This window comes from Astatotilapia calliptera, chromosome 7 (assembly GCF_900246225.1).
Source record: "Astatotilapia calliptera chromosome 7, fAstCal1.2, whole genome shotgun sequence".
Taxonomy (NCBI): Eukaryota; Metazoa; Chordata; class Actinopteri; order Cichliformes; family Cichlidae; genus Astatotilapia; species Astatotilapia calliptera.
In genome coordinates, this window is record NC_039308.1 from 3,644,474 (window position 1) to 3,660,018 (window position 15,545).

Sequence of the window (15,545 nt, forward strand, 5' to 3'; positions counted from 1 at the left end):
GTGTGGCTCAGCTCCGGTACGACAAGGATTCGTTTCCAGACAGCAGCTATTTTAACATTATCACTTCATTAGTCCAGCAGATATCTACACTTTTTCCAGCTTTGTGCCCCAATATCATGAATTATTACAAGTGCAGCAGTTTCCTGCCTGTGAGGAACAGAAACTCACAATGCAACTTAAAGAAATGCATTGTGGGTAAAGGCTCATATCAGTCAGTGGGAAAGGTGGGTGGTCAAAACAAGTTGGTGCATTTGAAACGTCTCCTTTATACTTATTCAAAGTTGATTGGAGTTGGTGTAAACTGAATTGAACAGCACCAGTTTATTTTTATTTATTCCATCTATTATGTAATGTGTCAAAGAGAACATGCACATTGGGTCATGCAGTTCTCAATGACACACACCAACCTCATCTCCTTTGTCAGTTCTACAGATAAGCCAAGAAATGATATCAACAAGCTATCTACAAGAAGCCGGGCCGCTTCGTATAGTGAGATATCACCAAATACAGAGGTCAGCTGCAGAAAATAAATAAATTAAACACAGTTTCAGCGACCTTTTGTGCTTCTGCTCTTGGAAAACGTTTGTTCTTTGTCAGCTAAATGCTCAGGAGGCTCAGGGTTTGCTTTCCCGTCCAAATCCACATAAACACCTCATCTATAAAACAATGGCTTTACTCGCTACTGCACGCGCTCCTTTTCCTCAGTTTTTGTTTCCTCCTTTGTCTTTTAAGCCTGTGAGATCAAGGACTAGATAAGAGTCCAGATGGGCTTTATCTTTTTATATTCAGGAATCTAGGAGAGTGCAAACAGTCGTTTCATCTCAACCATCTAGTTTTAACAACAGGTGGAAGACAAATTTCTGATTAATTTCACAAAGTAGAGAGCTGAAGCTTGATTTTAAAGTTTAACATCAAGTTAAAGCTGAGTTAATAACACATTTTCTCATTTTGAGAATCAGTTCATAAACAATCCTGCCTCGTGTCGTTCCAGTGTGCGAGAAGTTAAAGCGCCAACATGGTCTGTCCGATTTCCACTCAGAGCCACTGTGACAAATTTCTGATAATGAAACTAAAAGCACTCCCGCCCACAGATAAATCATCCTCTCTGAGCTCTAATCGTGCCAGCGTGATAATAAGTGTGTGTCTGAGGAGCTTATGGAGCTCTGCGGCAGGGAAACACGTTCAGTGGAAGATTGATTCGCTCTGCTCGCTGACAAGCTGCTACAAACTCCTCTTCTCTCATTTGAGCTCAGTCCACTTTGAGTTTTATCTGCTCTCCGACCAAAATCCAGCAGGTCAGTAAGAATATGAGCAGCACTATAAACAATCTTCGATGTACAGCTACGGCATAGTTAGAGCTCATGTCATCTTCTCTGACACATCGACACACCTCCAGAGAGGCCGCCATTTTTAAACCTCTGCTGTAAACCTGCAACAACTGTGAGATTTCCATTTGAAACATTCATCAAGTCGTGCACCACAAATTCACCCTCCAGCATCAGAAACACATCCTGAGGCATCTGGGAGCGCTCATTCAGCACAAACTACTTCAACTGTGGTGTGTGCAGCAGTCCATTTGGTGCTGCAGTTTCTTTGGACACATCAACATAAGATTCCTGACAACCAGCTATAGTTTCTCCTGCAAGATCTTGTCTAATTCAACCAAATTTATAACAGTTAGGGCTTCGATTTATATGAACCTGCGACTAGAGCTCGCGTCAATATTTTAACTTTTTTGTATTGTATTGAATGTTTTCAATAATTGTCACGATATAGGTTCACATTAGTATCCTAAGCAAGCACCTGTTGGGTACAAACTGAAAAAACAAGTTGAAATAAACATTAAAAACTAATAACATTCATTTTTAACAGCTCATACAAATGAAATGCATGATTTCCCCCCCCCCCAAAAAAACAACAACAAACATGGCAGATTATTGGTTCGTAGGTATTGACTCAAGTTAATGGGCAATATAACAATGTGCAGAACATTACTGACTACAATCTCATCTCCATCTCCTAAAAAAAAATAGAAGAAAAATAAAGTAGAGAATTATCTAATCAAGCAAATGTTCTGAATACAAACCCATTATTTATACATCTAACAACATGAGTGTAAATAAGAGCCAAAAACAACGAGTCAGCGACACAGATGTTACTCCACCAATAACCAAGCAGCACTAGTCAAACACAACAAGCTTCTTTCTCTGAAGTCCGACATCCCTTCTCCTCACCTTCTCTCCGGTGCTGATGCTGCCACATTTCAGCGTGTTGATGTCATCGCGACACTTGCCCATGAAGCCGCAGATCAGCCGGTAGTCACTGAAAACAATGGTGGTCATCTTGGTGATGTACTGGTTGCACTGGTAGTCGGTGATGTTGCCACGGTGATCTACAAGGCAGGAAACCAGGTAACCTTTCCCCAGCTCCTCCGCGGCACATTCTTTAATCTGAATGGAGAAAAGCGAAGGCGACACTTCGGTGAGAGCTGAAACATAAACCTGCCTTTAAAAGCACCTCGTGTCACCTGTCCAGAACAACGAGGTCTGAACACTTCTGATTAACTCAGCTTTATTTTTACACTTGAATGTACCAATGTCCTTTTTCCTACAAAAATCTAGAAATTGTGATTTTCATTGAAAAAAATAAATACATTTTTAAAAGTTCTCCATTTGTATCTGTGCGCTTTTCTTCGTGCTACCTGGTACTGCACTCCAATCGTTTCTAGATTTGGACCTTTTACTGTAATTCATGCTAAAGGTTTACATTGGTGAGGGTCGTGAACAGATTTTGCCCTTCCATAGGAAAACCACCGGGACTGAAAAGAAATATCTGTAAGCAGTTTTTCCTCAGTGCTGTGTGACAACTTTTCAATGGCAGAAAAATGTGTTTGTCCCTCTGCAGCCATTAATTAAAACTAAATAAATAAAATCCAATTAACCACTCATATTTTCCAACATGCCCATCACTTCCAGATCAGGAACCAGCTGAAATTTTATGATCTATGATTTTGTCCCATAGCGTTTGTGTCACATACTAATTACGTCATAGGACGCTCGGCAGCGTTGCCATGACGACCACTCACATTACGTGTTACTCAATTGTAAGTGAAAACCTGCCGATCCGAGTAGGTACTAATCTGGAAAAGCGGCTTTAACCCTTTAAGACCTACCATAGAACCAAGTCTGCCAGAACTTATCTTTATATTTTTACATGCTGTGGAGCCATTTGTGGGAGCATTTCAAGTTGCAATGCATCAATACAACCGTTATAGCCCAAATTTTAAGAATATGTCTGCATTAAGTCCATAGAAACTACATAAAGTGCAAAAAAAGGGCAATAAAGTACAAAAAACTGAAAATCGTTTTTGGTTTTTTACCATATATTTCTAGTTAGAGAAATTTAAGAGGTTTATCCCTCAAAACTGTAAATACAAAAAAGTTGCACAAAATAGTTTACAACAACAGGAAATTTACTTTGATGGTCTTCATAGTTTTATTTTTGAGATACACCAACTTTTATATACTGCAGGAAAAACGAAAATAAATATTATAATGCAAATTTGCAAAAAAAAAAAAAAAAACAGCATATGCATCAAAATAAACTATTTCCAGCAGTGCAATATGAGTTCTAAACATCCCAGAAACTATTCAGAAAAGCATAAAGTCAAACATACCTTTTAAAAACACCAGTATAGGCTTATAATGCCCCGAAGGTTAAAAAAAAACAAAAAAAACCCTACATTTTCCGCGAAAATGACATCACTTCCGGTTTCTGGCAAGTAATGGCGGAAATGCGATAGATCGCGCTGACGTCTATTCCAACGTAGGAAGTGTTATGAACAGCTGATCGGATCGGCAAAGCGTGTTTCTGGAATATTATATTTTTGTTGCTGCAAGTGCTTTTTATGCAGTTTTTGCAAAGCCATATGTGGAAGGAAACCGTGACCGAGGACAAGCTGATGCCATAAGATGTAAGTACAACTCCTCCGGTTTCATATGCAAAAAAATTATTGCGCTAGCTTACGTGGTTCCAGTTCTACAAGGATTTAAAAATAGTAACGCAAAACAGAGCGTGCCCGCTCCGACCGGTTTTAAAGGGTTAATGACTTAACTGGTCAATAAAGGTTACACTGACTAACTCCACCACCTTGTAGTATTACACATAAGTACCGACCAGCCCCGGCCCCGATTCCTCTGACATCTCTTCGACATTTTGGACATAAAAACTGGCTGCAGTTTCTTAACATTGTGCTGACAGCTCTAGTTCCTGATTTTAAAGTCTACTCCAAAATCACAGCAGTCTTAAAACTTCTAAATTTGCCAGTTTATCTGATGTTCTTTTAACCGTTTGGAGGCTTGAATGAAGACCATCAAGTTGAGCTGCAGAGATTTGTTTTTAGCGACTGACCTCAGAGATGGTCGTCTTGCACACCTCCACCGCTACAGACTCAAACTTTGGGTCTGTGGTCAGGTTCAGCTTATAGTTCCACAGCAGCTGGGGGAGAGAAGATACGAGGTATGACAATTACACCAATAAGGACAGAGTGGAGAAAAAACCCAAGAAAGAAAAACAGGACAAATAAAAAATAAAAACAACATTTTAACATGTCAATCATTTTATATTATAAAGTCTTTCTGTTATTTAATGTGACAGACATTCATTAATGAGACAAACTTCTGGATAGCGGGGGGGGAAAAAAAAAGCAGTAGTACCGATGTTGGCTATCGGTTGTTTATATGAATCATTACAAAACTTGTGCATACTTTTAGTGGAAAATCATTGCGTCATAAAATTATAAGACATCATAGTGCATGCTAGGAGGTGGAGTGTGAGGGTAGAGAGAGAAGAAAAAAACCCCACACACTTACATGGTTGCAATCTGTAGCGATTTCAGAGTCCTGAAAGAGGAAGAGAAAAAAAAAAGTTTAGCTTCTTCAGAAAGTTTAATTATTGGGTCTGAATATTTGAGACTAAACAGAGAGGACACCTAATTACTGAAATTTTGCAATCTATAACATCCCATAATCCACTGCAGTCTTGTGTGTTGTGGGATGGTGCGTTCAGGCATTCAGCTTCTTGCTTCAGTGCGGTCACCGAGGCATTTTCCTGCAGCTCTGCTTTGACCCGAGATGACCCCTCCCCCGACTTCCTGCCCCCACCCTCGACCAGAGGAAAACTCACTGTGTGGGTCTGTGAAATAACAGCTCTGCAGATGACCAAAGACTTTCTGACCATTTACCACATGGTAGCCACAGTCAGCTAGGAATAAACTGCCAGTGTGTTTGTGTGCTCTTTTTACAACGTATTTTACACACTGGTGTGACAATGCTCTTCACAAAAACAGTGCAGTGTGAAGAGGGGGAGGGGGAGACTGTACACGATAGTACCGTTGAGTTTTAAAGAGCACTGGGAGGACTCCGTTTGTAAATGGGAACCAGACTGACGCAGAACAGCAGGACGAGAAAAACAAGCAGCATCTACAAACTGACACCAATTAAAAAAAGCTAAGTGAGAGCGATGTCCCCCCCTCTCTTTCACATCGCAGAGTTCAGTCCCCAGAGAGGGGAAAGATGGATGAGGCTACGGTGACATCACCCGCTGCTTTCTGGAGGCTCATTTCGGACGGCTGAGATGAGCATTATCGCCAGCGCAGGGTTAATGCTCGTCTCGTGAGGAGGAAAATGACTGTGAAACCGCGCTGGTTACTGCCTTGTCAGCCATGCTGTTAGCCATTTATCACAGTGTTTGCCCTTAAAATACATGTTTTAAAGAAGCCCACACATGCCACTTTTCTACTTTGTATTTTTTTGGTAAATCAGATTGGGGATACAGGGAATGATATGTGGCGATCCTAAATACCACATTACTTTGGACGTCTGACCTCTTCTTCAAGGTCAAATAAGGTCAAACTTTCGCAAAATGTCTTATCTTTAAAACTATGCTTAACCCTTTTTTTTTTTTTTTTTTTTTGTTTTTGAACCCGTCAGCGGGCTCATTTCACAAACCCTTTTTAAACGACTGTACCTCTGTTACCCTCTCTGGTAGAGACAAAATTAAATTGGTTTTCAGAAGGAAGTGAAAATGAGCTTTTCGGGGATACTCGGCGTATCACAGTAACGCAAACCATTCACAACGTACTGCAGTCTGAACACAGGCCGAAAAATCCCCTCTGCCGAGATGTGCGGTTCACATAAAGGGTTCGAGTTAAACTGCCGTTGTATTGTCAGCATTTAGGAAATGACTGTGATATATGACAAAACCAAATATCACATTACAGTTTGCATCCAAATATGTCACATCTGATCTCTGATCTCACTTTTACATTTCATATCTGCCTTTGTTTCATGTTAAACCCAAAACCTGCTCCATCTTTAAATAAAGTATTACCAAGATCAAAGTCTCAAAATGCTACTGTTCTCATTTTTACAGCACTAAAGTTTTTAAAGGAAAAAAGAAAACAAAATGAATATATACAAAATTAAAGTAAATATTGCCCAGAGAGTACATGATTTTCTTTAAATCTATATCCATTTTTGTTTTGGACACAACAGAACGATGTAAGAGCTTACAGTTCTTGTTGTCAGATCATAATAGTGAAAGCACACGCAAGAAATTAGCTTTACAAGCAGCTGAGTTTAATTTATCTATATGTTATGAATGCTGCCAAACTAGAAAGAAAAGAAAATAGTTTAGTTTAATATTTCTCGTCTTTGGAGCTGCTCAGTCATCCAGGTCGTGGCAGTCTTGTGAAGTCACCCTGAAGCAGTCCAGCTGCCTTCTTTTTTGAGCCCTTAAGACTTCAATATTTCTCCCACTTCCTGACCATCAGTGCTTTGTTGGAAAGTTGAGTGTGTCAACATACAGCAGTACAAAGCTGGGTGGAGAAACCTGGAGGGAGTTGGACAGCCTGACGCCACATCAAACACTGCTGGACTTTTGTTTTTCCACTTTTCCCCCTCCATTTCTAGCCTACAGGGAAAAAAACCCTCATTTGCACACGCTCAGTCCAAAGGTGGAGTGAACAGCTAAGTATCCCATCACACTGTTGCAGAACAAAATGTGAGTCATGTGGACATCTGCGCGGCTTTATCTCAGGATCTGATCGCTTCAAAAAGCCAAACTGTTCACATGCAGCTGACCTGAATCCCGATTGTTCCACGAATCCATCTCTGAGTTTGCAGACTCGCTGAACACGCATTACAACTGTGATCTAACACCAGAGTAAATAAACCCTCTCACTCCTCAGACACACCCATTCACATATTTGAGATGTTCAGCCTTTTTGTTTGCCAGCTTTAAGGCTCCGCTCGCCAAATGTGAACAATTTGCTAAAGCTGCCTTCCCATTTAACAGCTGCAGCTAAATTAAACTTAATCAGCTCTCCTCCTTTGTCTTGGGGAAGCTGGTGTGAGGCTGAGCTATAATTGGAAACGGGTGAGAGGAAAAGATAGGAGAAAAATGACATCATGTGAGAGAAAAGGAGAATCCGGAGGGGGGACATGGCCATTTCTGACACCTTCTCAGTTATTTAGCTTAAAATATAGACAACAGGGGAGGGGAGGAAAGTAGTCTGTTTACTGGAAACAAGAAAAAATTAATGTTTAACTAAAACTCAACACATTTGCATACACTCCTGAGAGAAAACAAGAATCAGCAAAAGCAGGCTGTGCGTGAAGAAAGCGCAGCAGGAGGAAGTGTTACAAATGAAACCCTTCAGTGGACATGAGCCAACCAAGAAGAAAAGCAAACAGATCGAAACAGTCAGCCTGAGCAAACAAGGAACTGCATCCTGTAAGCTGTGTGTGGTGGATTTTTATTGGCCAGTTAAAGATTAACCAGTGCAAACAACCACTTTAAAGCTTTAGCTTCTTCTCTCACATTTTTAAAATGGCTATCTGCAGAGGATGTGCACTCTTGTTTTTGTCTAGACCAAACAGGCAGTCGGAGAGTATTTGGGCCAGGAGTGTGACTGATGTGTGCGTTACCACTACCTCCAATTTCACACACTGACACCTCATCACACAGTGAGGAGCTTTAAAAAACAGGAAATTGCACCTATTAAAATTTCCTTTGTCATGCTTCAGCCATAACTGTTGAACAATTAGTTTTCTAAATTATATTCCAAAAGCCAGAATAACACCACAGTATTTACACAAAACTTGGTTCTTTTGCATTTATTTCGAGGACACATCTAAAACCTGCAGGACACCGACCCTCGAGGCCTGGAGTTGGCCACCCCCGGTTTACAGCTATCTATAAAACACGATGCAGACTCTAAGCAATACCATCAGGAACGCTTGCGATTGGTCACAGCTACATTTTTAAACATCACAATGATCCCAAACACACTGTCAATGGAGTATACCTGGATAAAATTGCAAAGTGGAACAGTCATGGATTGGCCTTCCCAGAGCCTGGACCTCAACAATATTAAAGCACTGTGTGGGATCATTTTGACAGAGAACAGAACAAAAGCCAGCATCCAAAAAAAAAAAAAAAAAAAAAGCTTTGGATGTCCTTTAAGAAGCCTGGAGAAGTATTCATAAACACTGCTTAAAGAACAGGAAACTTTAGCCTCATGTGACTTCAAACTTTTTATCCAAATAGTCATTCTAGTGTTGACAGGAGGTGACTGCCATTATTTCATGCTAAGCACTGTTGTTGGATAAGAAACACACAAAGTGAGAATGGCTTTATTGTGAATCTGGTTGCATTAAAATGTCATTCATGTGACCACAGAAAGTAGAAGAGAAGCCAACAGATGTTATTGTTGGCCACATTAGCTGCTTACACTAAACACATATCGTTCTCTCTTCCTGTCATGTTGTCTTGAGCTGAAATAAACCCACCGTAGCTGATGGGAGGGGGGCGGGGCTAAGCACAACCATACAGCTGTAAAGGAAATCCAAAAGTAAACGACGAAACAAGAGCACAAAGTCATCCTTTTCTTTAAATTTTGATTTTAAATAAACTGCGCAGCCTCGTCGCTCAATTATATTTGTCATAAAGCATGTGGCAGAGGCGTGCTCCCTCATAAACACCAACATTCATCACGTCTACTTAAATATGACATCCTAATGCAGACAACAGTAGGAAACCGCAAAGCTTCTGATAACAAGCAGAGTGCTCGCTGCCTACACATGCACGCGTGCGTTCATAAAGATATTATCACTGTTGGTGTGAACACAACAGTAGGAAATATCATTTTTAGACAAATGTCAATGCTGAACCTGAAAGTAGCGTCGCAGAAACACCGGATGATGTTTCTTAGCAACCTTTTTCCTCCTCCTTGGCTGAGGAACAAAATATCCACACAAAGTAAAACCTGCCCGCTTTGTTTGGGATAATCAAAGATCACATTAAAGTCGCTGCACAGAGGCGGTAATTCAGTTTCAGAGATGCTGAGGTATCGCTGCTTTATTTATCCGACAGGTCCAATTACAGACCAGCTCCAAGAACATCGGTGAACTTTATTCCATTAGTCTGCTTTTTATTTGTGCTGCATTATAAAACCCTGGAAGTAAATGGATATCTAAATCAGATAAAGCTAGTGGTACTGTTAGGCCAATTATTGGGGCCAATATTCAGCATTTTTCTACTTATTGATATTAAATCGACATTTTCATTTTCGGCTGCATATCCAGGTCCATGCAGACACACCCACAGCTACCTCAGCTATTTATCTCCAGCTATTCTAGGTGGAGGACAAGGTGTTCCCAAACCAGGCAAGAGATGTAATCTAACCAGCATGCCCTGGATCCACCCTGGAGCCTCCTCTCAGTAGAATATGCCAGAAATACACCTGGGAGATACCCGAGTCAGACCCCAGCTTTAATATGGAGGAGCACTGGCTCTAACTTTGATGTCAAGCTGACGACGTTGTTTTATCTGCCAGTTGAGTACCTTCTCAGTATTTATAACGTAGTGTTCACACAAAGTAAATACCTGCACGCTTTGTTTAGGATAATCAAAGATCAGATTAAAGTAGCTGCACAGAGGCGGTAATTCAGTTTCAGAGATGCTGAGGTATCACTGCTTTATTTGCTTTATTTACTTGTGTTGTGCCACCACAGCCGGGTTAAAGACACAAGTGTTTTACCGTTGTTTAAATGATATGTCAGTATGGAAGATGAATGGTTCAAAGATTATTAAAAGGGGGAAATATTGTTACAGTTCTATAAATTAGATTTTATGGAAAGAAACAAAAACTGCTCTCTGATGTGAGGATAGGAAAGTGGACAGCTCTGTAGTACAGTGTTTGCATCACCGCTAATAACATCTAATCCTGACAATAATTTTAGTTTTTTAATTAATAAATTCAAAAATGGACTGATTGGATTCTGTGGAGCTTCTGATCTTTGCCAACTCATCAAACACAGCACTCCAGTTGTAAACACAGCTCCTGCAGCCTTAATGTGCCAATTAGTAATTATGGAGCTGGGCGGAGGAACAAGACGAGGCTCAGCGGACAGGCCGGAGCAGAGCCTTCGCTCTCTGGGGCCTCCGCCCTCTGGACTCCCTCTGCACCACGTACACAAAACCACAACCACCAGCAGCAGCCCTGACAGTGGGCAGGACGGAGACACAAAAATGCACCGAGTCTAAAAGCAGCTCTCAATCTCACTCTCACACCTGCAGAGTGCCAGCTGGGCCTTATACACATGATGTGGGCAGGCTACAGGGCATGCAGAGTGGGCGTAGAGAGGCAAGATATCAGAACCCCTCTCCACCGCTGTCACCGCCCCCAAAAAAGCTCGTTCTGACTGCGTTCATCTCATAGCGTGAAAACAGCAGAACTGAGACTCACTGAGGGTTCGGGAGGCCGACTTCCCCTCCTGTCATTTGCTTTGTCCGCTCAGCGGAGTGAGAACGGGACAAAAATATCCCTGCAAGAAATGACTGGGAAACCCAAAGTCTATCACAATATCCCAGCTGACCAAAGAGGGTCATATTTACAGCACAAACTGTGCTGAACCAAAACTGATTTGTTTGCGGATTTTAAAGAGATTAAATTTGTTTTTCAGCCCTGAAAATCTCATGTAGATACCTCCTGTCCTTATGAAGCTATGAGTGTTCAAACATGATAGAAACAAATAAACAGCACCAAATACTGTGAAGGTAAAATTTTGCATTTTGCTTCTGATTCCAAGGGGGACGGGTAGCACTCACTGATTTTTCATGATAGTACTGTGTTAATGCCCCAAAGCCTGCAGTATTTTATGTCTTAATGCTTACTTTTTTAATCTCTGAATCTTAGGTCAATCACTTAATGATTTTCTCCCTTTTCCCTGTTAAACTGCAAAAATACTGCAGTAGTAAACATGTAAGGCCCAACAAGCTTCATATTTTACAGTGAATCAAACATCCTGTACAGCAACAGTGGGGAAATTTAGGCCTAAAAATAACATTTTCTACACAAGTAAACCTCCATAAACTGTCTTAGCCCACAGATTGAGTTCTGAGCATTAATTTGACAAAAACAACCCCCACCCACTCCAAAACAGAAGAAGTGAAGAACCAATCAGCTGGTCCAGATGCACAAAGAAATTATTCCAAGCAAAGATGGGTATTAACATTCACAGGAAGTCAGAGCAAACAAAACAAAAGACTTCAGCTGAGATCAAACAAGCGTCTAATCCTCTGACTGTGCGAGTTTGTCTTTTTCCACCCACTACAAACACAAACTGTTTCATCTATCACATTAATTTAAGTCATGACCTTAAACACTGTTCTCAGTGACATTAAAAAGGAATGGAAAGGTCTTGATGCAAATTAAATAAAATCCTCCGGAAATCGCTGCAGATGGCGCCGAGACAGAAAATATCATCAACCTGCCGCCATTTAGAACAGCGAGGGCTCGTTTTCATTCCTTCCTCACTTCTCGTGTCGTTCTCATCTCTTCTCTTTTTACTTATTTTTTTTTAAACATGTTTTAAAATTTCTGGTATTTCTTAACATACTTTTAAATTTCTGTCTGAAAACGTTAAGAAAGTGCTATCCATAACTTTTATTATTTCGAAACGAGGAGCAATCTGACATTTTGTTCTGTCAGAAAAGAGTCAAAAGCCAAAAGATAAACAGGAGTAAAAGGTTCAACTCTGAATTTTTCACATTTTTTTCTTGAAAAATGACCACAAACAATTACTAACCTGGTGATGTGGTAATTCATGCCCAGGGTCTAAAACCCCAAAAGAGATTATTTGCAGTGAAAAGCAGCCCTTTAGAGAAGCTAGAACTGGAACATTTTTACATGTAAATGGCCTTAACAGTAGATGAACATGAGTAACAAGAAGACAACAATACCACAGCCTTCTGGGTGAATGCAGGCCATCTGTACTGACACTCAATATTAAAACGCCTTCATAAATTCATTTTTTACCACCTCCCAAATCCTGTCCACTTAAAAATCTACCTATAAGCAGCTCACTGCCCTACATTTTTCATAAGCAGGCTACAAACAAAGGATTTCAGGATGACTTTTACCAGCCGAGAGGGCGCAGTCTTGTGATTGTGAGTAAGCAGATAATGGGCACAGCGAGAGGACCCGTCTTAGCTGCTCTAAGCTGCTGTTGTGGCGTACAGAGAGAGGCCTCTGTCTGCTGCAGATCTGCTGAAGACAAACAGCTAATGAGCTTAACTGAGAGAGCGAGCAGCCAGAAGCTGCCACACCAACAGGTCTCTCATAAGGAGCTGTCGAATGAGCTTAAACAAAGCAGCTGAAGTACACATTCCTTAAAACAACTCTCTCTGGAACACATCTGGATGAAGATGAATAAAAGCGACCATGAACGTGACTCAGTGCTAACAGTCTCCCAAATCAATCTGAAGCCACCACAAGTTCAACTACATCAACCTGATTACGTTTAAACCATCTGCTGCACCACTGGCAGCAAAGCTAAAGATCTCATTTATTAAAGATATTTTTAATGTGCATATAATTTTTATGATAACCAGTAAGATTTCTAAAAATAATGAACATTTAAGAGGCAATTTTAGAGGTTTTATGAGTTTTATAAATGATTCAGACTCATTAGAGACTGTAAAACGTTCAATATAATATATAATCACAATATAATCACATTTTGATTGCTTGCTTTACGAAAAATGTGTCAAATGTGCCCAAAATTACAGACCCAACTGTAAATAACTTCATTATTACAGAAGTTGAGTATTAGGGAAAGTTTAATTAGGATGTCGCTTCAGCTGCACTAAAATAAAGAAGGACGAACAGACTGAACAGGACAGCACCTACATTTTCAAACTGACCACACAGCTCCAACACATTTCATGTTTGTCGAGCCGTCCGACCTCTGCCTCCAATTGCATCAGACCTACGGCCACTCTCCTTCATCCACGGTTCAGCCTTCTCCACCTCTTACTTCCTCCGGCCTGAAATCTCCCCCTGACTGAATATTTAACCGATCCAACATTTTTTTATATCTGACATCAACCTGATCCCAGCTCAAAAGAATCGACTGAGCATCACGACAACAGACCAGTCGATTCAAATCAATTCTATGTTGTTGTTATTTTTATACTTTTTTATTATCTAATTATTTGGGGGAGGGATTTGTGACAGCAATGATAAAAAAGTGATATTTGTGAGGTAAATGTTTCTGCATTAATGTCCTTCAGAAATCAAAATGTGGGTGGTAACATAAAGAAATAGTGATGCTTGGACTGTGGTCTTTGCTTGGCATTATCCAAAAGACAAACACACACAAACACGCTTTTCAGTATTAGATGCTGAATGTGCTCATGCACTGATCGATGCATGAGGATACAAGGAAAGGAAACAAGGACAGTGAGAGGCTCTCACACTGAGCTGAAAAGAGACCTGATAGCTGTGCTATTTACCATTTACGTTTTTCAGCCCTGAACATTTAATGTGTGTGTCTGCCGTGCTTTTGCTGTACAGGTCCGTCGTGGTGAAGACGGAGCACGGTGGAGCTGTGTGTCTATTACACTTTTTAGAGCAATAGGGCTTTGGAGCGTGATGTCACAGGGGTGGGCGTGGAAAGGATTTTGGCCCGATCCGCCATTTTGGGGGTCTAAGTAAGGAGCGAAAGCATAGCCATGGTTCGTACTTGCTGTGTGGTCGGCTGCAATGTTCGATCTTACGACCGGCACGGGAATAAGTTTGGACTGTCTTTTTATGCTTTCCCAACCTGGAAGCAACATGAAGGAGCTCATGTATCGGATATTACCAAACGAAGGCGTCTAGCCTGGATAGCAGCCGTGAGACGAGCTGATATCAAGTTCTGTTACGTCTCCAGATATCAGTTGGTGTGCTCAAGACATTTTCATTCCGGTAAGTTCTAAATATGTTCACATCACACTTTATAGCTGAATAATATCATCGTTGGTGGTCTCGGAAGTTATAGAAATTGCGATCAAACATAGAATGGAGTGACTTGATTGGCTGATGTAAAGACAATAAATGAAATGAGACAGGAAGGACACAAATTGGCGTTAATAATTTGCCCGATTATCAATGTGTTAATTTACATGTACTTTACAATTATGGGCATATAATATGATAACGATATTTTAGCAGTTCAATGATAAATGTGTAACATTAATTATGGTGGGGGGTGGAAAATGGCTATTTCACTCGATGCACTCCAGCTGACTTCCTTTGGTATGAATGACGACGTACTCAGAGTTTGGCGGCTTGAAAATAGCCAAATCTTGCACCCAGCTAGAGCTGGGCGATATGAGATTTTTTCATATCACGATATGTTTTTTTCATTTCAGGCGATAACGATATCTATCACGATATAAGCCAAATAACTATATTTGTAAGATTTAAATGTGCCGTTGCTCACAAGTAAAATGTGAAATAATCAGCAGCTTGTTTTTATTTAAATATTTATTTCCCATAATAAGTTCAACAGGGTAGATGTACTTAAGGAACATGAGACTTTTTCAGATAAATAAAGGCAAATATTGCAAACTACACAAAAGGCAGCCGCTAAAGCGTTTAAGTTTCAAAATAGAACAAATGAAACAGACTAAATTGTCAATTCCACTTAGAAACAAAATATTAATTCTAAAAATAAATCTTAGTTTGTTTTACAGAAGAACAGACAAAACTGACTAACTTTTGTCAATATCAAATAAACTGAGAACTAAAAGGAAATTCTCAATCTCTCCTTGTTGTATAGCTGAGCTTTTCAAACAGTTTTAACAGTTACTTTAGTCTGACAAAAGCCGAATGACGAATTAGCGCTTCCAGTCAGAGACTGAGGCTACGTCCACACGTACACGGGTATTTTTGAAAACGGAGATTTTCCGTTTTCGTTTTAAAAAATAATCCCGTCCACACATAAAGGCAGAAATGAAGGAAAACGCTGCTATGAACATGCCAAAGCAGCAGGTGGCGCTAGATTCCTAACCGTGCAGAAATGTTGGCCAATCAGAAGTCTAGAAGCCTCGGTGGGAAAAAGTAAACAAAGCTGGGGCATAGAAGCAGAACCGAGTCGTATGTGTGGAGGGACAGTAACTGTGTGTATATGTAAGCATTTAAACACTGCAGAGAG

General features: G+C 40.5%; 1 protein-coding gene across 5 annotated transcripts in view; it reads right to left on the bottom strand.

The window, feature by feature from the left end:
• LOC113025114 (Golgi apparatus protein 1-like) overlaps positions 1–15,545 on the bottom strand; it is a 155,968-nt gene that overhangs the window by 137,002 nt on the left and 3,421 nt on the right. For all 5 annotated transcript variants that reach the window (XM_026172549.1, XM_026172548.1, XM_026172547.1 and 2 more), the window contains exons 2-4: positions 4,872–4,901; positions 4,411–4,497; positions 2,235–2,450 (exon numbers count right to left, since the gene is read on the bottom strand). In XM_026172549.1, coding sequence (XP_026028334.1) covers positions 2,235–2,450; positions 4,411–4,497; positions 4,872–4,901 — 333 coding nt within the window. The remainder of the gene's footprint in view (positions 1–2,234; positions 2,451–4,410; positions 4,498–4,871; positions 4,902–15,545) is intronic.